Consider the following 26,507-nt stretch of genomic DNA (forward strand, 5'->3'; position numbering starts at 1 on the left):
CCATTTGGGTTTATGGCACAATAGATGAGCCAATGCATGTTTATTACTTCAGTGTAAACAATCCTGCCTTTTGGGTACTGAGTAGTTTGGAAAATAGCAATTTATTGCTATATGTTTCTGAGGTCTAAAAATTGGTACCTTGCTTATAGCTTGATATAGAGACTCAGAAGTAATGTGCCAAAGTGCTTCTGGAACAGCAACATGGAACAATACACAGTCCAGTTTTGACAGCTATTAGTAATCTTACACATTAGAAAAGAGTTTGAAATGCCAAAGTTCCCTGCCATAGTAGGGGATGTTAAAGCCTATGTGCCCATAAGCCCATGGCAGCACACCCTTTACCAGGCCGGCTACAGGGTACCTGCAGCAAAGAGCAGGATCATGCATCTGCACAAAACAGTTGTTCACTAAAAGACATTTATTTTCATTACAACAACTGTAATTTTTAGTTTTTGGACTGCTATCAGTATGACTGTGTGCACAACAGCTGAGATGTTTTCACAAGTAACCAAATATTTAATTATTGTATGTGGGATATGCTGCAATTTGTGCCATGATTAGTACAAAGTAAAACTGCTGACAGCTTAAATGCACTGGAAGTTCATTTTAAAGAAAACCTTTGGATCAGATTCAGCATGCAAGCAACTCCCATGGAACACTCCAAGAACAGATACAGTTAAGTGGTGTCATAAGTAGGTCATAAAAACAAGTTCAAGTAGGTGTAAGTGGTAAGGTAATATCAGTGACACCATTTGGGTTGAAAAACTTGCATACCAGAAGGATACAGATGCTACTTAAAAATACAAATTTACCAACTGGACTGCAACAATAATTTAATACTCCTTTCCCTGAATTTATTTTTGTATTATTGTATTAAAAATCTTGATATGGCATTTGCTAAGATCTTGCACTCCCTTAATAAACAGGAGAGGTTTCCCTTCTCTTCATGGGACTTAGGCTTAATTATGAGGCACAGTGTTGATATTCATGGTTACTGAAGCTGGTCTTACAAGAACTCCACAGAAAGGCAACATTTTGTATCTTGCATTTCACAAAGGTGTAGCATTGTTCTTTATATCTATGGTTCAGATAAGCACGAAGAATGCTGAATTCTCATTCAGAATAGTGTAAATATTACAGGCATTAGAAAGCCATTGGAGAATATACTGGAGAACTATAAAAGAATCCTGACAAAACCTTTAATGGAGTTATACCTTCTGATTCAGTCTCACCTTAGAAATCAGAAGGCAAATTCTTGGCAAAGGTTTATTTTCCCAGTCTTACCTAAAACTTCTGCAGTAGCCATGATTTCACAGGTGTACATTGCTGCCATGAGTCTCTGCGGCTTTGCCTGCAGAGCGTAACGACAGGCTTCCTTCATGGTGGCAATCAGCTGTCCAGAGAAAGGCCCATAACAATCTGCAAGTGGTAATTCTCCTTTGTGCCTATTCATTTTCTCAGGTGAGTCTGTGCCACTTTGGTTCCTGCCCTGGTGTTCATTTGCACTGGGACCTTCAGCAGTGCAACTGCTTGCTAGAGTATTATCTTCATTATCTTCATTTTGCTGATGTTCTGTGGCATCAAGTTCCCCTGAATGCTGCCTACTATTTGACAGAGCATCTCCAGCTTTACTTATCTCCCATTTTTCCACTGAAAAACAAACACCCATGAGAGGCTCTTCACACATGGGACCTGAAAGTGTAGCCAGCTGAAATCCACTCACTATGCTGTTGTCAAAGTCTCTGTATTTACCTACTTCTTTCACACAGTTCCCAAGGCACTGCCACACAGATCTTTTATAGCCCCCAAAATTATGTAACAAAATATTAGGCCCACACTTCCGTGGTCCAAATGACCAGATCTGATCAACAGCATTTCTCCACTTTCTTCCCTGAAGATTTTTCTCCAACTTTTGTTTGAATTCTTTGATTCTATCAAGAGTCTTCTGATTTATCTCATGTGTTTTCTTCTCTTCATTCAGAGATGTGTTGAGTTGTTCCATAGTTCGAATTAAGTCACTGTTTTCTTCAAGAAGTCGAGTTACCTCCTCAGGGAGTGGCATTGCTCTCACACTGAGAGTAGCTTGTTTATTTGGAGTATTAATTGTAACAAGCCCATCTGAATCAACCTGAATTCCTTCAGGAATTTTATTTTGGTCCTCTTTTGTTTGGTGTATGACAGCAACTTTCTGCTGTTTTCCTATTTCTTCGTTCACCATGTCGACTTTGGGAGGTCTTGTTATGGTCTCTCGGAAGGGTATAATAGGAGCAGACACACTGATCTGCACCTTTGCAAACCTGCAAAACAAAATTTAAGAATTAGCTTAAAGTCTTGAAAATAGTTTTAAACTTGGGGGTGGGAGGTAGGGCAACGGCCTTAACACGGAACAGATGTTCATGAAGAAATCTGATTGCAACATAGATTACTAGGTAATGCATTTCAAACTCAAATTTTATGTACTTCAAAAAAGAAGCACTGCCTTTTATGTCTTCAGAAATATTTGGAAAGGAACTCAAGAAAATAAAAGCAAAAGCATTGCTATGCCTCTGCATAAATCACTGGTTCACCCACATCTTGGAAAGTATGCGCTGTTCTCTGCCCTCAAACAAAACAGAACTAGAAAAAAACTGAGAATAAAGATGATCAAAGGAGCTCAAGGACAAGAAGCCTTCAGATGTTCCAAGGGTGCAACAGAGACCTACAAAACCACATGGGGTATGGGAAAGGCTGACCAGGATTAACTGACAACCAAACCACAAAGGGCTCTGGACTGAAAATGACAGAGGCCTGGGAAAGCATCACAGTTGCTCCATTTACTCCTCCTATCCCTGCTGTTGGCCACATTGCTCAGACAGAGATGGACACTTGGTGTGAGCCAGCACAACTGCTCACAAGGGAGATGCCCAGAGAAGGTGAAGCAGAGGGAAAGCTTAACAGAGCTTTGTCTGATAATCACTATTATAAAAGCTTAATGTTATAAAGTGATGCTTTTAAGTCAGGTGATTTTAGGTATGTCAAATGTTGTGAATTACAGCAAGGAAAAAGGAGGAATTATTTATTATCTGACAGACTCAAAGATCAGAGCTTTGTATCCTCTTTAACCATCCACGAGCTCTGAGCAGGTTCATTAAATGACAACAGAAGGACTAATCAAAATTTCCTATGCCCCAGTAAATTTTTGCAGTGATAAAAAAAGTTGCAGAAGAAAAGCAAATACAATTGTAAGATTATTTCCACGAGAGTCAGAACCAGAAGATTTATCCCTTTTGCAGTTCTTTCCAGAATTTGCATTATACCAAAAAACCAAACACAAACCCACCCATATGTCACCATTACCTTAATTCTCTTTGTTTCTCATTTTGAAATGGGCAACTTAATCCCCTCATGCTTAGTATTTGCAATGCTCCTGGGAAAGAAATCTCTAAAAATTTCTATTGTACAATGCAGAAAATAAAATGTTGAAAGTTACAAGGTCTAATTTCTTACTCCATTCAAAAAGAACTGATTGGGAACAAAAAATATAAAATTGGTGAAATCAAGCAGAACATCCATATTTAATCATTTAGATGAACACAGATGACTGATCTTTTAGTTGTTTCCATGTCTCTCCACATCTATGACAATAAGTGTCACTTCAACATAATTTTCTAAATACACAGTGGGAAAGCTAAAATTAAATATGCGCCTTCGAAAAAGTCTGAATAAAATCTTGACAATGCAATGTAGTTTGAATTCAGCAGAACCTCTCCAACGGCTGTAACGAGTCCAAAAGCATCAAATCTGCAAAACCCAGTTGATGCAATTGTGGTAGATGCCAACATCAGTATCCTGCCCTCTTACTTCAAATGTGACTCAAGCATTTTGAATAACCTTTGCCAATATTTTGGAGGAAAAACTTGTGGGTCACATTTTAAGGTTATTATATGCTGTCTTGATCTCTAGTTCACCACTTGCTTTTCCAAATTATACGCACTTAGAAGAAGTTAAACATTTATACAGAAACAAAGGGAGCTAACTAAAATTAACATTTCAGAGCACAACTTCTTTTCTTCACACTTTAATAGTTAAGTAGTGCCAGTTTACCACTGTCAGAATTAACACAGAATCCATGAGGAATGCAGCAAGACAAAAATCCCATTCTGGAGTTTTTCTTCTACAAAATACGGAGAGAAGGAAGGGACAATTCTTGTGCCACTGATGCCTTAAGTTTTAGCTTTCATATTTTCCAGATTCTGTACTGCATGAGTATATCACTCTGAATTCCATGTAAAGTGTTAGCAAGTTCTCTTCACAGTTTAGTTAGACAAAATCCTTTTCCAGCCCCAGAACCAAGGATGCCAATGCAGCTTCAGGCCCAAAAAGTGTAAATAACAGTGAACTGAGGAGAGCAATCTGGGAGGATGGGACTTCATAACCTGAAGCTGCAATTGGATAATTAACCCCAATATGGAAATGGACCAAAACTTACAAAAGTGTGAAAACTCATTAGAGAAAACTCACCCAGAGTCCATCTTGGGTGTAGCCAGGCTCTTGTACTGCCCAAGGTGTGTCCTCTGAAGGCCTTTTTAATAAATACCTACTTTATTTCTTTACTCTGTCTAGCCTCTGTTCTAGGTAGCCTCTCAAGGCATCACCATGAGCTGGTGTGTGAGGAATGGCAACTAAAATATGCCAAATCCTGAGAAATTTAGAAGGAGCATGAGCATTGTAGTGAACACACCTGCTCCCAACTCCTTTTGGGAGCTGGTACCCAACTGAGAAATCATGCACCACAGTCAAGCAGGACAATGGTGGGAACCCAGCTCATCTGTGCCTTCAGATGTTTCTTGTTTCTGCTCACAATGCCACAGGCACAGGGGTGCAAAATGGTCACTTCTTACAGAATATCATTCTCTTAACAAAAGACAAATTAGATGACAACTCATAAAAGCCTCCAAAATCATGTACATTAAACACAAGTTTAGGGATAAAAATGTACATAAATGTATGTAAGTCAGTCCTACTGGCTGCTCACTATAATCCTATTACCCTGTCATGGAGTACTATTTTAATTTTCTTTTTTTCAGATTTCGACCATTGCCAATAATAAAATCCTGCTATGCAAACTGCAGCTAAAGGCAGGCACAACCAGTTTTGCTCAAACACATTACATTTGAGCAAAATATATCAATAAATAATAATAAATTTTTAGAAGCATTAAAAATATGTTGCACTAAAGCGTAATGAGAATAACCATTAAAACATACATCCAGTTTTACAAGTGATCCAGTCTCATTTTCATAAGAAACTACAGCTCTCTTATATTAACTAAAATGAGTATGGGTACAGTAAGACAAACATTCAACCACTCATCAGGTTTGCTCTTTGGTTTAGGAAGAAAATGCCAGTAAATGTATGTGGCAGGAGCATCAGAAATGTTTCAGTAAATGAAGTTACAGGAAGGGATTGTTTCAGACATCTGTTCTTCTGCCATTTGAAGAAACATTAGAGGATACTAAATATATGCATGTGTGCTTGCAAAAAAAATACTACTCATGAATGAGAACAGATTAACCTTTGAAAAAAAATCAGCGAGAAAAGGCACAGGATAGAGTGTGCACATACAATTTTGGTCTTGGTGCCTTATGATTTTTTTGAGTTCATTTATGAGACATGAGTCCCCTCAGTTTTTATTTTGTACAAATGCCACATTACATTCTTAATTAGACTCTTGAAAGTACTGCAATTTATAATTTCTAGAAAGTGCCCCAAGTCTGTGTTAGATGTATAGAAGTAATGAACTAGTGGTTTCTGCCAAACTACAGATAAATTTTATAGCTACAAAAAGGTACATTTATGACTCAATGGTAAAAACTGTTTGTGGATAAAGCTCTATTTTACCAGAATATAAATCAAAGATACCCATCTGACAGAGAAATACAACAGACACCTACTGAACTAAAAATATTTCTTCCTCCTTGCCCCTCTAACCTTTCTTTCAGGTCATCCAAGCAGCGCTGAAGATGAACTTCTCCTGCTGTCACCAGCACATGTTCTCCTGTCTCCTGGATTAAAACTTGCACACATGGATCAGCTTGGTTTAAAAGTTTCATCCCTCTGACCAGCTGAGGCATATCACCTGGCAAAACAGGGTATTATTAACAAAGGAATACTGGGAAAGAAATACTCAAAATAGGATAGACTTAAACTGAGAAATAGTAACACTCATTTTTATGGAAGCCTGAACACAAATGGGTATTTTAGAAATACACAAAAACTTTCAGTGGGCAATTTTCTGCTTATGAGTCACACAGAGTAGCGAGGTTTGAGAGCACCAACTGAAAACATAAGCTGCACTCAGCATTTGTCATCAACAATTTATGTACTGATGACAAAATTCACATCACACAAATATAACCATATAACACCACACTTCAATGGATTGCACATTTTTTGTTTACACAGCTTTACAGCAGGTTCAGTAGAACAGGTCACCTATTGACTATGACTGTGCTATGTTGCTTCCTATACACAGTTAACTTCAGATACAGCTCATGCACAGCTCACACTCAATAAAACCCCTGAATTTTACTGAAATGAAGTGATTAAAAAATTCAAGACTTCACTCCTCATTTTCACAAATTATCAAATTATAACCTTTCTTATCTATGACAACTTTTTAAAGTCATCTTTCAGTAAATAACTTCATTTCCTTGCAATCTTTTATAACTAAGTGTAGCAACTTCTAAATTGCTAATGCTTAAAATGCTCCAAATAAATAAATAAATAAATAATAATATTAACTTTACTAAAATAAAAGTATTCCATACGGATTACTTAGAAGGCATAACTGCAAATAAAGCACAGGAAGGATTCTGAAGTAGCTGTAAGCCACTAGAAAGCTTTAAAGTAATTAAAATCTGAAAAGAGGAAAAATCAGGAATGTGAGAGCTTTTCAGTGAAACAAATCACAGCTGTCCCTAAAATGAAGGTGTTTAAAATGAGCTGTCTTAAAGTTAATGGAGAATGAACAAGCACAGCTGAGTCAAATTTGGCTAGATTACATCAAAGCTATGCATAAACACCCCATGTCAGCAGCCTTTCATAATGAACACAATTTAAAGAAATTAATTAGGAATTCTTTTTTTATTTTACACAGGCAGTAGAGAATACCCCAGGGGTTTCCAGGAATGTGTATTCATATTCAGAAGGAACATTAAAGTTGTCATTCATTCGGAGATTATTAAAAGAAAGATGATATTGTTTATTTACTGCTGAGCTTGTAAGGGTATAATAGAAAAATATCCTTGAAAAACAAACAACAAAATAAATGAAAAGTGGAAAAACTGCAGTGTTATTTCACATGGCCAACAGAGATGAACACAGGCTTTCAATTTTGTCTCTGCATTTAAGCTCACAGAGTGATGAGTACTTTTTTCTTTTGGAGCTTATGGCAATCATAAAGGAAGATTTTGACATGAGTGTGAAGACATGCAGTAATTTTGTAAAATGTACATTGAGAAATAATTTATATGACTCATTTTTCAACATAAGCAGATGTAGTTTTGAAGCAGGTCTGATGTGGCAGTGCAATGCACACATGTGACAATGTGTGAGGGCCACTGCAAGAATACACACAGCTCTCTGGGCAACTGCAATGGCCACATTTTGCTTGTCTTCCTGTTCCTGCAAGCAACAGTGAATTTTCAGGAGACTTCTGCACATTTAACCACTTTCAGTCTTCCTAAAAATTTAGTTCAGATCATAAACTCAGAATCTACTGAGGAGGAGAAACTAAGCAATGGTGCAATAATGATCCAGCTTTATTTCTAAAGGAACAAAAATTACCCCCAAACTGGTCAGTAGTTCTAGAATTACATTCCTTTAATATTTTGAACTTAATACTACAATCTGCAGAACCAGTAATTTCCAATACTTTCAAAACTACTTTAACAAACGTACAATGTACAATATATGATTATCTGTTACCCAAACACATGAAACAAAGAGCTGCCAAGCTGTCCAATGGCTCTCTAAAAAACATGTAATCTCAGTGTCAGAGTATTTTGCAACTGAACATAAACTATCATAGCTCATAAACTATCCAAATCACTGAGGGCTGGAAGCTGCACTGCAGCCACACTGAGCTGGTGTTACCATCCCCATCCCTCTTGAAGCTTACTTGGATGTTTGGGTTCAACTGCTACTCGCACAATCGGGGTAGCTTCGAAGTTGAGAGGTGTAAATGGTGGACAAGCAGGTGACGTTGACAGTGTTGCAGACTTCAGCACAAAATCTTGCAGGCCTCCTATTCCTAATAGAAATTGGGGGAAAAAAAAGGCAAAACAACAAAAAAAGATCACCAACTGTCATATTAAATGAGACTAAAAACATGACCATGAAGTTAATAAAAGGTGAAATCATTCTAATTATAAAAGGAGGATTCAAGAATTCCTCACTGTTCATATCAAGTATCTGTTAAGATACTTGTCCATAAACTGGGACCTTAAGTCTCTGGTGTGACATTTGATATTTAGTCTCACAGTTCCCATTGCATTCCCTCAGTATTTTAAAAGGCATGTTTATAGCTCTGAAGAACAGAAAGGACATGAGGAATTTTTTCCCTTCTAATATGTCCAAGCCTTTGTACAGCTCAGATTTAATTCTTGTGGTTTAAATTTAGAAAAATTCAGATTGCACGAGGCCTGCAATGGTCATCCAGTCCAACATTCAGGCCAAAGCAGGGCAAACTTCACAATTACATCAAGTTGCTCAGGACCTTCTTCTCAAGGTTTAAACACTTTTCACAGTAGAGACTGCACAGCCTCTGCTGGCAACCTGTTCCAGTGCTTCATTATTATTATTATTATTATTATTGTGAAGAATGCTTTTTTTTTCCTTCCCACCCCCTCCATTTGGGATTCACTTTTTGTCCAACTTGATTCTTGTAAAAATGAATTCATCCCATTGTAAGCTATTAATTCTCATTCTATTATACATTATAATACTGACAAGTTGAAGAAAAGTCAGATTAAATTATAGTGATAAGAGAAAATACAGAAAAAAAATATTAGCTATAAATCTGCAAAATAGCTGCTGTAAATGCATACTGAGTTTTGGCTGGCTGGCACATTTAAGAGAATGTGAAATTATTGCCTTCAAATTCCTAACCAACTGCACATCATTCATAATTCAGTCAAAGCTATTAAAACACGACTAGAAGTGTGTGAATAATAAAGACAACAAATAAAGCTGATATCAATTTATACAATCACTTTTCCTGATGTTCCTTCAATCATAAGCAATGAGCTTTGCAGTTCTAATGGAGTATAAATTAAATGAGCATGTAACTTGTAATGCTATGAGAAAACTGAAACCTTCAGCTCATAATCTATATCCTCTTAAAAATTAAATTCACATTGTAGACTGCAGGATATTTGTGCTCCTTCCTCCTTATTCTCTCCTACATGCCCAAGGAGATCTTCACCCCAACTCTCCATTATCACCCTAATACTTTTCCATTTTTTAAATATTTTTTTGGCTTAGCTTTCTTCATTTGATGCCAGAAACAAAGAGTGTCAGCTTCCACCCTATGAGATCATGCAAGAGTTTGAGGTCTGGAGTTTGAGTGCTGTTGCAGATTCAGCTGCAGAATCAGGCTGTTCCTCCAGCTCTGCAGGCTGGATGCCTGGCCAGCAGGGTAATCCAAAACCCAAAATGTCATTATATAAGAAAACCTGCCTCAAAATAACTGGAAGCAGAACAACATTCAATGGCTTTAAATGCAGGATTGCAGATGCTACAAAGAAAATAAATCTGTATAAACTCTGTGTTGCACCTGACCTATGACCAGCATGTATTTCCTCTTTTTCACTTATTCAACATGTGGTTTGAATGAAAAACAAATGCTGGATCATCATCACCACCAGGGACTGAGAAAAGGGATGGGTCCATTTTATTCTGATCTTCTCCAGCTGGTAAAATGAAAATGATTTAGAATGGGAGGTGAACAGCTTCTTTGCACACTGTAATGTGAACCAGAGAAATAAAGTTACCAAATCTTACTTCAGACAGACTCACTCTTTTCTTAACACGTTCCTGTACTTTTACTGTTATAAAGAAAAATCGAAGCTTTTTGCTCTTCTGTTTCACATTTGAAGGCAAAAATACATGAAATATAGGTGTCTGGCACCAGTAATACACTAAAAATAAAAAACTGTCAGTTTTCATGAAAATCTGTTAGGCTTACAACCTGAGTGTTTTAATTGCTGAAGTGTGTGAGCTAGCAGAGATCTGTGTCCAGCCATGCTGAATCTATTTAATTTAAAAATTCTTATTAACAAGTGTTGGAAAAAATCTATAAAGATTCTTGGATACTCTTTTTGCACAATGTGATTACTAAGTAACTGATAATGTGTTTTCGGAATAATTTTACAGGAAGAGGTAACAGAACTAATTCCAAAGTACCACATGTCATCAATGGGAGAGTTCCACTAATGATGATGATACATAAATCTTAAAGTTAGTTATTGTCCAGACCACTGAAATTTGTACATACTACTTGAGATCACAGATCTCAAATATGAAGCAATATGCTACTTGAAAGGTCTTAGAAAAATCACTCAAAGATTAAGCCTTAAAAAAGATAATGGTAAGTAAGACCTTCAGAGGTTGGTGGTGCTTTTAAAAGTAGACCAGATGATGGTTCAGGGAGAATTATTACAGAGGTGGTGAAATTTGAGATTTACAAAGGTTCTTTTTTTTTATTTAGTCCCTTCTCTGACTTGCCCTTGAAGATAAGAATAATGAATCAAGTATATATCTACCTGTATCACCAGATATTAGCATATGATAGAAGCTAAATGGTAAAAAGAGATAAGAACATCATGGCTGAAATTTTCAAAAGGAGTAGGAGTTTTAAGACAAGTCTCAATTTACTTTTCACTTCTACGTCTTGCTGGTAACCACTACATCTTACACAATAATTTTGCTGCCTTTAAAGTATGCTTTTCCAGCTCAATTCAGCTATAAAGACCTGAACACATAAAAGATCAACTTCAAGGTATCTGTAATTAGCTTCTCTTGATGTAGAAAGATTTAGGCCTTTAATGTTCTTTCAAGTTGAAAAAAAATGAGGCAGACACTACCACCATGCTAAAGTTTTTCAATCAGATAAGGGAATAATTTAGTTTGCAGTGTGAAAAATCAAACAAAGAAGAATGAAAGCTGTTTAAATTTTAACTTCTGCCACATTGTTACTAGCCTCAGCACATTAGTTCAGTCGATCTTTATCTTCTCTCACTGATGATATCACCACTTAGGAATCCCGGGCTGCTTTGGAATGGAGACTTGTCAGGCTTTGGACTAACACCACAAGGAACTAAGGAAAGCAGAAGGCTGATGGTAATCTTCCCAGTAAGGCTCTGTCTCCACTGAAATCTATCATTTCTTATCAATGATACCTCCTTAGAAAGATTAGGACCTTACAATATATAAAGCTCCTGGTTTAAATGCTCCATGCACTTCTCTATGGAACAGTGAAGACCATGCAAGCTCCTCCATAATTCATGTGAATTATGTAGGTGTAAGGCAAACGTTTGTAAATCTACACAATCTGAAATCTCAAAGTGAGCATGTGCCTGTTGTTTCAACGGGATTGTACAAACACAATGACACCTCTATAATTTTCTTTGAGCAGTAATACAAATATTTTTATTGTGCCCTGTGAGGGACATTTTAAAAGAAACATATTTAAAATGTGATTGAAAAAATATGTATGAGAAAACAAATTCACAAATCCACCTTAAAAGTATGATTGGCTCTAGATGTTTCCAGTTCATTTCCAGTTCATTTTTGAAGTAAATAGGCTAAAGGTCAACCAAAACAAACAGAAGAACAAACTATACTTGCCAAATAATATTAAAATAATAAAAAAATCAAGGAAAATGCTTCCATATCAATCATCATTCTTCCTCGAATCTATGCAAATAATTTGCCTTCTGCCAGTATCCAGATGAAGACTACAAAACATTATACCATTAGCACACTGTTACCTATTGGGTGACTAACATTGGTTCATTGTAGCCAGATAAACTTTAAGCATCAGCCTTCAGCCTTTCAGTCTCTAATTAAAAAAAAAAAAGAAAAAAGGGAAGGTGAGATTTTGTAAAGAAAAGGTGGCTTTTGGTAGGATTAAACTCAGTTACAATAGTATGCCTTTTACATTTGAGGAATCTTAAAAGGTTTTACTAATCACTGAGATTATATGACTAACTGCAGGGACAAGTAACTACTACAGCTTAAGAATAACTCCTATTATACATTTATCACCTCAGATTTTAAGCATGTTTCTCTTGTATCTCATGGGCACTGCAGAGAGACATCTGAGGGCAGAATTTGACCTTTCTATATTAGAAACTGTTTCTAGAAGAGAAGCGAATGTAAGTCAAGACACAGACTACATTCTAGTTAAGATTTCATCAACTTTTTCCATAATACACACCACATGTTAGCACAGATTGCTGGTGAGCCTCCTCTTCTCATCTCTAATTGTGCACTTCCCCCTCAATTCTTACTTGTTTCTAGGCAAGTGAAATTGTTTGTACGGAAAAAAGAAGATTGTAAGGTATGTGTACGGTTTCAGCTGCTCTCAGATCCAATCACTTTACAGAAAAGTTAATTCAACATTTTCTTTTTCCACTTTCCCATTTTTTTTTCTTGAGCTGAATCTCTAAAAATCACCAGTATCCAACAGACTGTAGAACCATTTGTCCCAGTTTCTCCCTGAGTTTCAAAAACCTAAGTTCTACATGAGTATGCACTGGAGATTAACATGAATTCAGTTTCTCAATACCAAAGTGTTCAGGTGTAATTTTATTATAAAATTTTACTTTTCAGTTCCCAGCAGTTGAGGGGAAATTGAGCCTAACTTTCTGATCAGATGAGAGAAACTCAGCCATATTAAAATAATGCTAGAACAAAACTCCCTCTCCCCAAGGGGCACAATTGTGGTAAGACACTGAATGCAATAAGCAGCTTTTGACACAAGAAGCAACTCAGTACTTCACTACTGAATCCTCAGGAAGTGAAAGATGAAACAGTGCTGGAGCACCCCACTGAGTTCTTTCAGGAAAAAAACAGCAGTTCAAAGAACAAAGCTGTCTGCTTTCAGAGCTGCAAGGAGAGCAAGAATACACTCTTAACAGCACATTCCACTAAAATATCCCATTACTAGATTATAGTTTCTAGAAGGATTGCAAACACACATAATGAGTAAACCAGCCTCGTTTATCTTCTGCTGAGTATCTTTGGGAAAAAATACCATATATTTCATTAGGCCCTTAGACTGCATGATAACACACATTTCCTTAAGTGTTGATTGAGCTACAATTTTAATTATGAACATTTCTATATTTCTTCAGACGAGACATTGAACAATTTCAAGGAAACTGTAAAAAATATCCTTTACATTAAACAGTAATATTTTTAATATGTTACAGTGAATGGCTTGAGATCTACCTGCAATCAGTCTGTGTGACAAAGCTGACATCAAAGCTGAGTCAGAAATTTGCTTGCTAAAATACAAATTTACTTTAAAGTAAACAGAATTAAACCAAAATCTGTTAACACTCCAAATCCGACTTCTGGATTTACAAACTGTTGTAGTCAAGATGAAATATTGGTTTCCTTAAGCTGCTTAATGAGACCAATAACTACAGAAGATGAAAGTATTTCAAATAATCATGTTTTTCTTACAGTACAGAATTATTTCATTTATCATGCCGTACTAATTTTTGGAGCTCAAGACTGAAGAAAATTATTCCAATTTTTCAACATTTATGTTTAAGTGTCATTTTAGCACAGAAATCTAGGAATTTCATACTTAGGTCTGTAACAGGCCTGAATCCATCTTTATGCATTATGAAATCAATGCACTTGTAACTCCACAGAAAAAAAAAATGAAAAAAGGAAAAAAAAATCTTTACTCCAATTAAAACTACTTTAACCTTTTAACTGTAAAGCATTATTGATAAAGGCACTGAACAGCACCTTTTGTGGTTTTATAAAATGGTCAGTAGCTGTCCTCAGCAATATATATGCAATATATTTTGCCTTAGCCCCCACATTAAAATTCCTTTCCACACACCAGCTCAACCTGACATCACTTGAAAGCAGCAACCCTGAACAACAGTAAATATGTGGACAGATCTGTGTGCAATGTGACCACAGAGGCACTGGAGCTCACTTCAGTTACAGCCTGTATGTCAAATCAATGCTTCCATTACTGCATGTGGGAAGCATTTAGTGCCATACAAAACTCTGCAAGGGTTTCTGAAACACAAACCAAATTTTAGATTTATCCTTACTTTAAATTGATTATTTTAATTTGACCAGACAACAACACATCTGAATTTACTTAATTTTTGTAAAAAATTACTACCAGAACTTCAATACCAATTGAGAATGGTTGCTGTCCCAAACACATGGAATTTAGGAATAGTTGTTCAACATATTTACTTTGATAATCTACAAGTCTTTTGAAATGCTGATTTGTGGTTGAGAGTTTTTATTTAGTAATAGTAAATGTGCTTTTATAAATAAACAAATGAAATTGCATGTTGTACTGGAAAACAGATCAGCTGAATTCCTATGAAGCATTTTATGCCGGGAAAAAAATTGCCCAGCAATACTCTTAGAAAAAAGAAAGTCTTCTATTCAACATAGCTTTAACTACACTCTCTGAAGACTCTATGTATCTTTCTGTGAAGATGAGAAATGTTTCAGGCGTAGCTCTGGAGGCCTCCCTGCATGTTCACACATGCTGGCCATCCACTGCTGGTTCCTACTGGTAAAATGAGAAAATTATTAAACAAAAAAAAAATTAAAACACGAAAACCCCACCACCACCACCAACACCCTCATCCATCAACAAAACTCAACAAAACATTAAAGTGTTTGGTAAAATACTTCAGACTTAGGCTTGATATGAATATCTAAGTTTGTAAAAGGAACATATACCAAAAGATAAAAATTTCTTCCCTCAGGTAGCAGAAGACGAATCTCCAGCAGTCATCTAGCAAAGACATATTTGATATTGCTATTTTACACTTTAAAAATGAGAGAAAGTTATTTAAAGCCAAGTTCTCTGGCTAGTTATATTAGAAAAAAGTATGACAATCTTTTGCAGGACCACCACTGAAACGTTAGCTGTGCACACATACTCAGTTCCAGAAACCTATTAAAAGAGGACCATGTGTTATAGGATCATGAAGAGAATAGATATCAGAAGTATTAATCAAAACAATCACTTCTCAATTTATTTCAATAGGTTTTTTTTAATATTTCACCTGCATTGGAAGGTATGGATGTTCAGAAGGCAGAGGAGAGGGAGGCAGCAGCCTGAGGCTGGGAAGGGAAGCATGGAATCACTTGTGCTCTGACTGAGCATGAAAACTGTTTCACATTAACAGAAAGGAGATGGAGGCAAAGCCTTTCTAGTTGAACACATAGCAAAGCTCAATATTTATTTCTAAGTAGACAATGGGAAGACATAAACCCTCATACAATATTTTACTATTTTTATGAGACCACTAGAGGCAAGATGCAAATGAACAAAGATCTAAAATTCATTAGGGGTTTCAGCACAATAGAAAAGTTAATTCTTTCTAATTTCTTGATCAAATGCTTCCTGTAACAGAACAAAATAACTAGATCAATAACATCAAATGATTTCTTCATAAATCAAACTAGTTATAGCATAATCTACAAACCAGCCAAAGAGCAAATGCCATTTTAGGCTTTATTCAGTTCTAGTAATGCCTCCTGAAAATGGGCAGACTTCATGTATATACTGTTTTCCTAAACAGTAGATTTAGGAAGATTGTAAAATATAACTAACATCTGTTACTTCCCAGCATCAATTATAAGATGTTAAAATTAATTAAGCCTTCAGGCACTGATCTTGCAAAGAATTAATTTTAATCTGTAGAAGCCTTGGAAGTTTTGTCATGTTTGCCTAGGAAAAGCTACATAAACATATTCCTACAAATCCTGCATTACATATCCCAGGTACATGGGGAATTTAGAATCTACTACTAAAAGTGTCAATTACAAAGGACAATGGCAGTTAGTTCAAAAACTCATTAAATTTTGTCCATCCATGCGCTGATTTATGTTTAACTGTAGAACCCCAATATATGTGATTTATATTTCATTACTTGAAGAAAGAACATAAGGCCTTTATCATCCAATACATCAGATAAATGCAAATACAGACTAACCAGCTATGAGGATATTCCAGATAGCACAGGCAGAACTAGCACACTGACTACCAAATGTGTATAATATCCTGTGGGAAATGCCTGAGCCATTGACCATTTATCCTGTTAACTTGTAAGACATGCAAGTAACTAATTAAAATTCAATTTTCCAAGACCTGACCCAATGCCTAATGCTCTCTTTTAAAGACAGCCTCCCCACCCCCAACACATCTGTCTATAAGTGATTTATGCTGCCTGATTTTGCTGCCTTGGGAAATATGGCTTAGAGTCTTCCAAAGCACCATGAATAATGGACTGCTTCAGCCTGCATTATAATTGATGTTTACTTTAAATACAGTAATTTTCAAGATGGATAAAGAAGAATATAAAATTTCACTTCAAGCTAAAAGAAACCTTTAAGTAGCTCATTTGTAGTTATACAAGCAGTAATATTTTGGGAAATAATTAATCAGAAGGATTCTAACCAAATAAAGCACCTTTCAAATGTCTCAGATTTGGACTGTTTGACATAACGGGTGTAAAACAGATGGCATTAGAGGGAACAGGGATGTCTTAAATACACTTGTTATATTAGCAGCCTAGGAAGTTATTGATAATGAGTTATTTATCACAGGCTCCAGTTTAATAGCTAAACTAATTAAAAATAAACAGAAAATGCACTCAAATTGTAAAAAAAAGTATGAAAAAAGTTGCTGCCACACGAAAACCTGTTGCAGGGCCATTAATATTGACTTCAGATTGAAAATAATTCTTATTTTTCCACAAAATTGTATTTAAACAATGGATTTTAAAAGTCATCTTCACTGCCAGCCTGCCTCTGAGTAAACCAAGCATACCAAAATCAAGTATATTTAAAATGTAAAAAAAACCCCTAAAAGTTAGGAATACTATTTATCCTCCTATTACCCTCCAAACCTTTTTCCCCCAAAGGAAAGAAGACTGTAATTTTCACCCTAATTTCTGATTACTTCAGTTAATGTATCATCGAGAGTTATTACTGTAATTTGCAGTCTGCATAATTTTGACTTCCTAAAATATTGCAACATATTAACTTCCATTAGCTCTAGGACAAGAAAAAAATGGGAAAGAAATAGAGATCATTCCTAAGGTATGAGAATTCTTAGGACTAGTGCAGAGGACCACATTATTAAACTGAGCTTTAAAACATTCCTCTATTTTAAAATGAAGATATTAAATAGAACGAATCTTGATTTTTAATGCCTTGTTGCTAAAAAAACCCAAATCCCAACAAAACAACTAATAAGATTTAATTTTATTTACATCACATGAGTCTATATGCATTGAGAACATCTCCTACACTGCTGTCCTCATTTGGTACAAATAGGCACATGCCTCACAGTGACAAAAGATACCAGGGTGGAGCTTTAACACCACAACATCTGGAAAATCCTGTTTTAATTCTCTTTCTTACAGGAATATCACTGCTCACTGATCCATTCATTTGCATTCAAGGATAAAAGGAAAAGACACCCCAACCCCAAAAGGCAGTCTGAGAACACCATCCCAAATACAGCTGGATGACCCTCAGCCAGCTGTCCCCTAAAGCACCAAGCCTGTTCCCACTTCTGGCTCCCCAGCACCAGCATTTGTCAGACTCTGGGTGACACAATTCAGGATACTAAATAAACAGAGTAAAACTAATCTAATAAAAAGCAATTTTCCCTCTCACCCAATTTGTACTCCCTCAACTATCAATGAATTAAGAGGCTGCTTCTGACATTTTGTCCAAGAAAAGGCAACTCAACATATTAATCCTAGTGAAACCCCAATGGCACGATGACACCAACAGCAACACCAGGTTAAACAACCAGCATCTCCAAAAACTAGTTGAGAGACCTTTTCCCTCTTTCCCATCTACATAGAGGGAGCAGTTTAATACCTCTAGGTTGTGAAAAGAGTTCGTGTCCATGCCCCACCTCTGTGCCCTCCCAAAGGAGGCCAGGCTGGCTGACACTGTGCTGCCTAAGCAGCAGAGCCCACAGATGAGGCATCCAGTGAAACCCTCAGGCAGCAGCAGTGGCTCGGCTGCTGCTCCAAGACAAAGCAAAACCTTAAAACACACAGAAAAAAAAAGTTAGCTGCTTTTCTGAACAGAAGAAACGTGGCCATTTGCCACTGCTCTGTATCAGCTTTAAACACTTTGGAACAGTTCCAGATAGATAAACCTTTTTTACTAAAAATGAGAGGCATTTCTGCTAAAAATGCCTGAGCACTGAAATTACTCTTTTTGGTTTAGAGGCAAGGCTTTCAACACAGTATGTCATACTTCCTGATGGCACGGTGGACACAAAAGAATCTGTTAAAAATGGAGTATGTTTTTAGTCCCATTTCCAAAGTAAACTCAACTCCTGTAATCACACAGGCTCCCCTCAACAACTTCTAAACATGTTGTCAACTTCCACTAAGTTCACCAGCAAGAGAGAGCAGAGGGTTCAGGTGTAATTAAGTTTCCACAAGTTATGTAAAATCATTGGCTAAGTACTGAAAGGAGACCAAAATTGGTGATCTCACTGAAGAAAGGGCAGGCAAACACGATCATTATATGTCCCGCCTGGAGCAGCTGCCTGGCGACCAGCACGCGCAGCCCGGCGGCCAACTGGGACACAACTGCAGCAGAGAGAGGAGCTGAGGATTTTAAGGACATCAGTCCACAGGAATCCAGGCTTTGTTAGCAACACTGCTCAGAGAACTTTCTATTTGAACATCACAAAACAACTATTCTTTTGTGCAAAAGCTCTGAAAAATGTAACCATCAGGATTCCAGACGTTTTACATCCCATTCTGAGAGCTTCTCAACCACGTGTGCTTTCAACTGCCTGGTCCTCATCATCAGCTCCAGCAGGCTAAAGAGTGGGGAATGGGCATGAAAGTCTTTGTGTAAGTGCAATAAGTGATGGAACAAGGACTACCAGCAGGTTGCATCTTCACTTACAGTAATGAGTTCACAGCAACGCAGCTCACACCAGTTGGTGACCCAATACTTCAATATTGTACAAATCTGAACATATGACACTTGGAAAACATCAAGCCTTTGGATGAGTATTAGTTGCTCAATATTATGTTTCAGAAATGCAGTTAGTCACTGAAACAGACTTGTATCAAAGCTGGCATTTCATTGAAGCTTAAAATGTCAGTAACAGACTGACTGACTAATGTCCCATACGTTAACAACTGTAAAACTCACACACTCAGAGTGAAGCTTTTCTATTTTCCCATCAGTACATTGTCTCAGCACAAGTCTGGCTACATTCAAATCAATAATGAGTGTACTTAAACCAACATCAAGAGTCTTAGAAAAACTTCCTGACTTCAAATTTATTGGGATGACAAGAATTACCTCTATTCTGTCGGAAAAGCTTTGACTCACATCACAGCTGGGGTCCTTACACTCCCTGCAGTTTTCCTACTGCAGTCTCACTGTTTTCCCCCAGACAAGGACCAGAAGCAAAGACTGCAATATAAAATTCTCTCCACCAAATTAGGTGGATTATCAACCAAAACATGCATGAAAAAGGAAGGTTACCAAATGTAAAACCCCACAAAAAAAAACATTAGCTACAGTTCATGACAGAGGGGCAGCCTTGGAAAATGGAACTTCTAATTTTTAAAAACCACTCTTAAATTCTGCCCCTATACATAACAGACCTCACTGGAGGGAATTTGGTATTAGGAAGCAAGAAAGTTTAGAAAAGAATCCTACTTCTTTTAGTCTTAATTAGATGCAAAAAGATATCTAAATTTGGTTCCAGGCATTAATGACAAAATTTAAAATACAATTAAAGTAAGGTGAGCAAGTGTTCTGCATCTTAAAACAAAAACTCAATGTTTACAGCCCTTCAAACATTATTTCTTGTCTATGACTGAAATGTAACAATTCTTTATACATAATGTTCTTAACCATTCAGATTGTGAAACATGTAAAACTAGAAGTACTATGTAGGCTTGCTCTTTTCAAATCATACATCTTGACCATGAAATTACAATAGTTTTACTAGGTAAATATAAATGGAGTTGAAACTTACACTGCTTGGTTTGAAGAACACTTCTAGTAAATACCAGCTTTTCCAATTATTTACTGAATCAAAAAGCACTACAAACAATCTAAACTTTGAGCCTAAACTATCCAGTGCTGCCCCTTTAACAGTGTTGTTTAGCAGTGCTCCACAGTTTGACATCAGTTGATAATCCTAAATATAGCTGTGCCTTAAGTCCCCCCCACAGTTCACAGCCCAGACAAAGCCAGCTCCATGACTCACAGCCTGACACAGGCCAAACAACCCTCACAACACTTCTGCAATTTCAGCTGAGACACCAACAACATCCAAATCTGGGATAATATTTAGAAAATAAGTCATTGAAGCACAGCCTTTGTTAACAGTCTCTTGACTTTTGAACCTTGCTGTTTGTTACACAGGATTGAGATTCTCTGTGAATCATGTCCCTTCAGTGGGGTTATGTGCAAAAACGACTCCAAACTGGTCTCCCCACTCCGACTCCCGTGCCCTCAGTGCAACCCTCACTGCTTTCTCCGAACTCCTTGAAGAAGCTCTGGTAACAACAGACAATGGAAGCAAAGAAGAAACATCCAAAGGAATAAATGAAAGTTTCTGTGCCTAGTCCAAATGTAGAAGTGGAGGCATTTCACAGCCACAGATGGAATTTATTTATTGTAAGGATGCTGTGTATTACAGGCACCAGGGCTACTACACAGTAAGAGGAACACTCCTCCACACCAGGTGGGAAAGCAGGAATCCTGCTCCTCTCCCCCACACACTTCACATTAGGAAGTGCTCCAGGAATTTAGAACACGTTCAAGTAAATTGCCCTCACAGATTAGTGGTTTTGCATAAATAATGCCAGTTAAAAGAAGAGCTTTTTCATTTGCTTAGGCTGTGGTTAACTAAAATATTCTCATATAGTGTTACTTTATTGACATGGGATAACTGAGATAATACAAATTAAAAGTAGAGGTAGAATAACAGAAATACAGAGAAAAAGGTATAGAAGGAAAAAGGAATAGAAAGGGAAAACAAGAGGTTAACAGTAAGATTTGGGCTGGGGAGCTTAGGGGAAAAAGGGTCAATTTCAGAGCCACGTTAACACTCCAAAAACAGCTGAGGGAGGTCCAGCCTAATTTCTACAGTCAGGCGATTACTCTGAGCAGAAGGCAATTAGTGTAGCCACGAAAGTTAAAGAAACATTCAAGGAGGAGTTCCTTTTCTATAAAACAGTAGCTTCTCTCAGGACAAAGAAAGTAAAAAAAAAGAAGCTGAACAAGACGTTTTCATGGCAGTGGCTTTACTTAACACTACACTGCCTCTGAAACCTGTACATTTCCAAGTCGAGCTAATAAGTAGGAACCATGCTGATTGCAGATTTTTGGCTCTCAGGCTACTCGGTGAGATTAATTTAATTTAGAGTCAAAACATTTGTAGATTTTCTGCATGAAGAACTGTACATTAAAAACTACAATCCAAAGTTTCCACTACACTGACAGTACTGTGTATCCATATGAGACTTTCATCCAAAGTTGAAATAGCAGAACTTTTTGTATTGTATGAAAAACAGTGCCCTCTGGCTTCACATTAAATGGGAGTAAGAAAGTTTAAGAATAAAACAAGTTAACTGGTTCCTATAGCCAGTTCTTGTAAAAAACATGGGAAATTACATGACAATTCTCTAATTACCCTAATTTGTCAAGGAATCATCATAACTCAGATGCCCCAAATATTGAGATATTTAATATACAAATTAAAATATAATCCTTATCAGAGAGTTGTACATATGCTTCAAGAAACTGAAACTCAGTAAAAAACAGAACATCACTAAATTTGTTCTTTACAACTATTTTGTTCACAGGATACTTGTTTAAAGTATAAAGATGGGAAAAAGCCTTTTTCAATCAAATCCACATAAAGGAGTTTCAAATTTGCAGAACCTTAGAAAAGATTTTATACAGAAACAGAGAAGATTAGCTATTCAAGAGAACTGTAAAATCTTTTATTGCTAAACACACAGAGAGCAACTTCCTGGAGTACTAAAGGTGAAAATGGAAAGATTTAAAAGAAAATACTCAGAAGTGAAGAACTATGCAAAAAGTAGTGACAAAGCAGATGTAACTAACAACGCTTACACTGCCTAGAAAAACCATGTTTATTTATCCATCACTTCAGGGTACAGAGAGACATTTTGAGACAACTAAACTAACTTCTAGATCCAAGTTTCCCCTCCCCTGCAAAGTGCTACACATGGTAACTTTCAACAGTACAAATACCAGGAATGAGAATATTTTCTGTCATTAATACAATTATTTGAGTTATTTAGGTTGTGTTGGGAAAAGCACAGTGCTCAGGAGTGCAAAGAATAAAGAAGCAGGACTGTATTTGAGGCCTGGCAAGAGAGAAGTTGTGTTACTAACAGAACTGCACACACATGTGAAATACATCTCTGTGATACAGAAAGTAATGATTATCCACATGGATAACTTTTTGATTTAATGTCATCTTTTACAACCTTTTGTATCTTTGCAACTGCACACCTGAGTAAAAGTCCAGCCTAAATGACACCTACAAGGCAGTATTCCAGTTATAATTTTATTTAGTTACCTGCCCCCAAGTATACCATGACTTTATACTGACAAACATCTACATTTCACAACTACCTTTCAGTACATGAATTGGCTACATGTGCAATGAAGCTGCAACTTAATTCATCTGATAGAATTGAACTTTATCTGCCAAAAACAGAGAAAGGAATAGCCAGATGATTAAAAGTACACACATCTTTTCAAAGATGTCAGGATTTGATTCATGTACACCATCACAGCAGCCAGAGAGATGTATTTTCCATAAATAACACTGCAAAACCCCAAATCCTTTTAATATAGAACTTCTTTTCTGCATTGGTAATTGGACACATTCCTAAATAGATTTGATTTATGGTGTCTTTCTCATGTCTGAATGACTATACATGAATTTACATGCAGAAAGGCATGTATTTTCAAACCCATTTGTGCTTAAAGCAATTATTTTGCACCTATTTCTGAAATGACACTGAATTCACTGTCTGAATTTTAGAAAACCCATGGTCACATGAAATAAAGGAAATGTTCCTTCAAAACAGCTTTCTGAAAGTTTGAGTTCTACAGCAACAACTTCTGGAAAGGCAATTCTCTAGCATATTTAATTCAGAAGGAAGAAAAGCCTAATGCCATTTTGTACAGGGGGATAAAAGTTTCAATTATATAGTCTAAATACAGAGCCTTGTTAAATCAGGTAATTTACACCTCTGTTAAAAACTGAGCCTCAAACACTAACTCCTCAAGTGAGGCCTGTTTGCTGAGTCTCTCAGACATTGACTCCAATGCCCTGATGTCCCAAACTGAAGTTTCCCACTCCTGATCCAGCATTTCATAGCTGCACTAACAGGCAGGATTTTCTTAGAAATGGAATGCTATTAACTTTGAGAACAAAACTGAAGTCACTGTGGTTCCTCTATTACAATTCCTCATTTAGTAATGGATACTAAAGTCTCTTTAGAGATTTTCCACCAATCAAGGCAAGTTAGATGGTTTCCCTTAGAACCACATCAGAGGAAAGGAGGGAGCAAACAGCTACACTACAGACACCTACTAAAAAATGCTGACATTCTAGTTTTAAAGAGGATACTGCCTTTAAAAATATACAACACACCAAAGGAAAAAAGCATGCTCCAAGCAATTTTTATAAGCAGACTAAGGGGCATAGCATTCAGGCTCTTCAAATGAAAACATGAGGTCATTTCCACAAATGATCACTGACGTAGCTCACTGTGCTGTAAAAAAATCCCAAATGCAACATTGCAGATGTGAGCTGAGCAAACAATCTCAAAACTTCACGTTAAGATTTCTCTTACCACTTTACATTGATGATTATTTACATTAACTACTGTAACTTCTTCTCTTCATACAGTATTGGAAAAGAGGTTCATTAGCCAAGTAATAAATATGGATATTTCTGTAGATAACTGCTCTCCCTTTACTTTTACACACACTTTCACAGAGGAAGAGACTGAAAATAGTACACTGATGCTGACTTAAAGACAGTAAGGTGTGAAATACTGAGGGAAATCCTGTCTTCCCATTTTAAAGAGACTTGCAAAATTACACCCATCCAAGCACTCAGAGAAGATTTGGAGATTTTGGAGATAAGCCAGGTAGTACCTGTGACCTAAAGCCACAGTCAGCTACTGAAAGGCTGAGTAACACCTGCCCAGGGGCAGTGACTACAGAGGTCAATTGTCCACTCTGACACAGGAGGAGTCAGCCCCTCTACCACTGGCCCTGAATTTTGAACAATGAATAGCAGTGTGATAACAAGCACTGGACAAATTTGATTAAGTCTCATGACCAAGAATCATTTATTTTTGCAATAAACTCTGGGGTGATAAACAGACAAGTACCTGCACCTCAGAGCCTGCGCCCACTCTATTTCTAGATGTTTATATTAAGGAGCTGCATGCGCCTGCTGCTGTGCTCTGAGCTCCTCCAAGCAGCAGGGCTATGAAATTGTCTCAATTCTTGTTAGCCCCACTGCTGCCCACAGGCACACAAGCAGCAACAACCAACACTGACAAGTCTGGGCAGTTTCCCTTCTGGTATTATTTGGGAAACCTCAAGCAGCAGCAAGTAGCTGTCTGCATACAAACCCCAAAGAATCAGGAGTGCTTGCCTCACATTTGAGAAATTATATAGAAACCTAATTTCCATTCACACAAAAGCTCCGTTTTTACAGATTATAAAAATTAAAAGTTGCTATAAAACTGACATAGAATGTTTCATTGCATTCTCCCCCTTCCTCAAAAGCTTAATCATTTGCATTTTCTGACATTATAATCCAGCAGGGGTCAAGAGCAAATTTACAGGCATTGTTATAGATGAATGTATTATGACTTTAGCTTAAATAGTCTTATACAGTTCAAATTTTAAGCTATAATTTAAAAACCCCTTGTATTTTAGTGGCAAGACTAAAAACAAAGATCTCATAATCAACTCCTGAAAATTAGAGCAGAGAACATTCCAGAAGCACTAGAGAATTTAGAAGTGTTTCTCCTCAGACAGGATTACTACACTTATGATTTCCTTTTATAGTCTTAATAAGCTTCAGTCAGAAAAACAGAAAAAATACTCAAAAAGCAATTTAAATTCTCAAAAAAAAAACCCAACCAAAAAGACCCACCAAAAAACCACTACACAAAAAGGGCTTTATAAGGAAACTATTAACCATTCAAAGTATGCTTCAAAAAAAAATTTAGCTGAGTTAATAAAGACATATGTCAGTGCTATAACTCTGACCTAAGACATGCCATATTTTTTTCCTCTCAAGTGATATCTTGATACTGATTTGAAAACAAGGTAATGAATCCCTTATTACATTTGCAATAAAATTTGTCAAGTCAAAGCCCCCAAAGTAAACCACATGAAATGGTAAGGCAAACAGGGCAAAGGAATCTCAGCAGATGATCAGCAAAATACACTTCTAATTTCATTTGGTGCTAGTTCATTAGCTGCGCACTATGTCATGTTATGTTGCCCTCTAAGCAATACAAATTTCTCAGCCTGCCTTGTTAGAAAAGCAAAGAGCAGGAAGTGCAAAGGGACTAAACTCACTACAGCAAAAACAGAGTTAAAGAAAATGGTTTCAGTTTCCAGCTCTGAAAGAGGCCAAGCAACAGATTAACTATTATGTCTTTAGCTCAAAGAAACAACATGAACATATTCAGTTTTTTCAACAATTTAACTATTAATAAAACACTAACTGGGTAGGAAAATAATATAAATACTATGGTGTCAGGTAAATGCAACAGTCCATGGAGATCAAATGTCTTTCAACAACAAAATCTATTAAATTATATACCTTTTCCTCAACAGAGCTGGACTACTAAAAACATGCTAAAAATGCTATTTTTTGCCTTAGAAGGCTATTTTATAGACATTATAAGATGGCAGTTAGAGATAAAAATTGTAAGTATTCCAAAACGGAAGACAAAGGTTTGAGTCTTCTTTGTTTCTTTCAGTATTTTGGGCTAAGTTCAGTAATATTCTGGAGGAAGACTGCCCTCCTGTGTTCACCCACCACAGCAGGCTGGGCTCAGACAGCCCCTGCAGCTGGAATCACTTCAAGCTGCCGATTTTATTTATTTAATTTTTTTAAAATAATCACATTACTGATTCAGAGAGTGAAATTAGCC

At 36.7% G+C, this 26,507-nt stretch overlaps 1 protein-coding gene across 1 annotated transcript in view; it reads right to left on the minus strand.

Annotated features, from left to right (window-relative positions):
* Nucleotides 1-26,507, minus strand: part of EFL1 (elongation factor like GTPase 1) — a 61,825-nt gene that overhangs the window by 11,276 nt on the left and 24,042 nt on the right. Inside the window, exons 15-17 of the mRNA XM_005419610.2 lie at nt 8,162-8,293; nt 5,971-6,118; nt 1,285-2,297 (exon numbers count right to left, since the gene is read on the minus strand). Of these exons, the coding sequence (XP_005419667.1) occupies nt 1,285-2,297; nt 5,971-6,118; nt 8,162-8,293 (1,293 nt within the window). The remainder of the gene's footprint in view (nt 1-1,284; nt 2,298-5,970; nt 6,119-8,161; nt 8,294-26,507) is intronic.

The sequence above is a fragment of the Geospiza fortis genome, unplaced genomic scaffold (genome assembly GCF_000277835.1).
Source record: "Geospiza fortis unplaced genomic scaffold, GeoFor_1.0 scaffold171, whole genome shotgun sequence".
NCBI lineage: Eukaryota > Metazoa > Chordata > Aves > Passeriformes > Thraupidae > Geospiza > Geospiza fortis.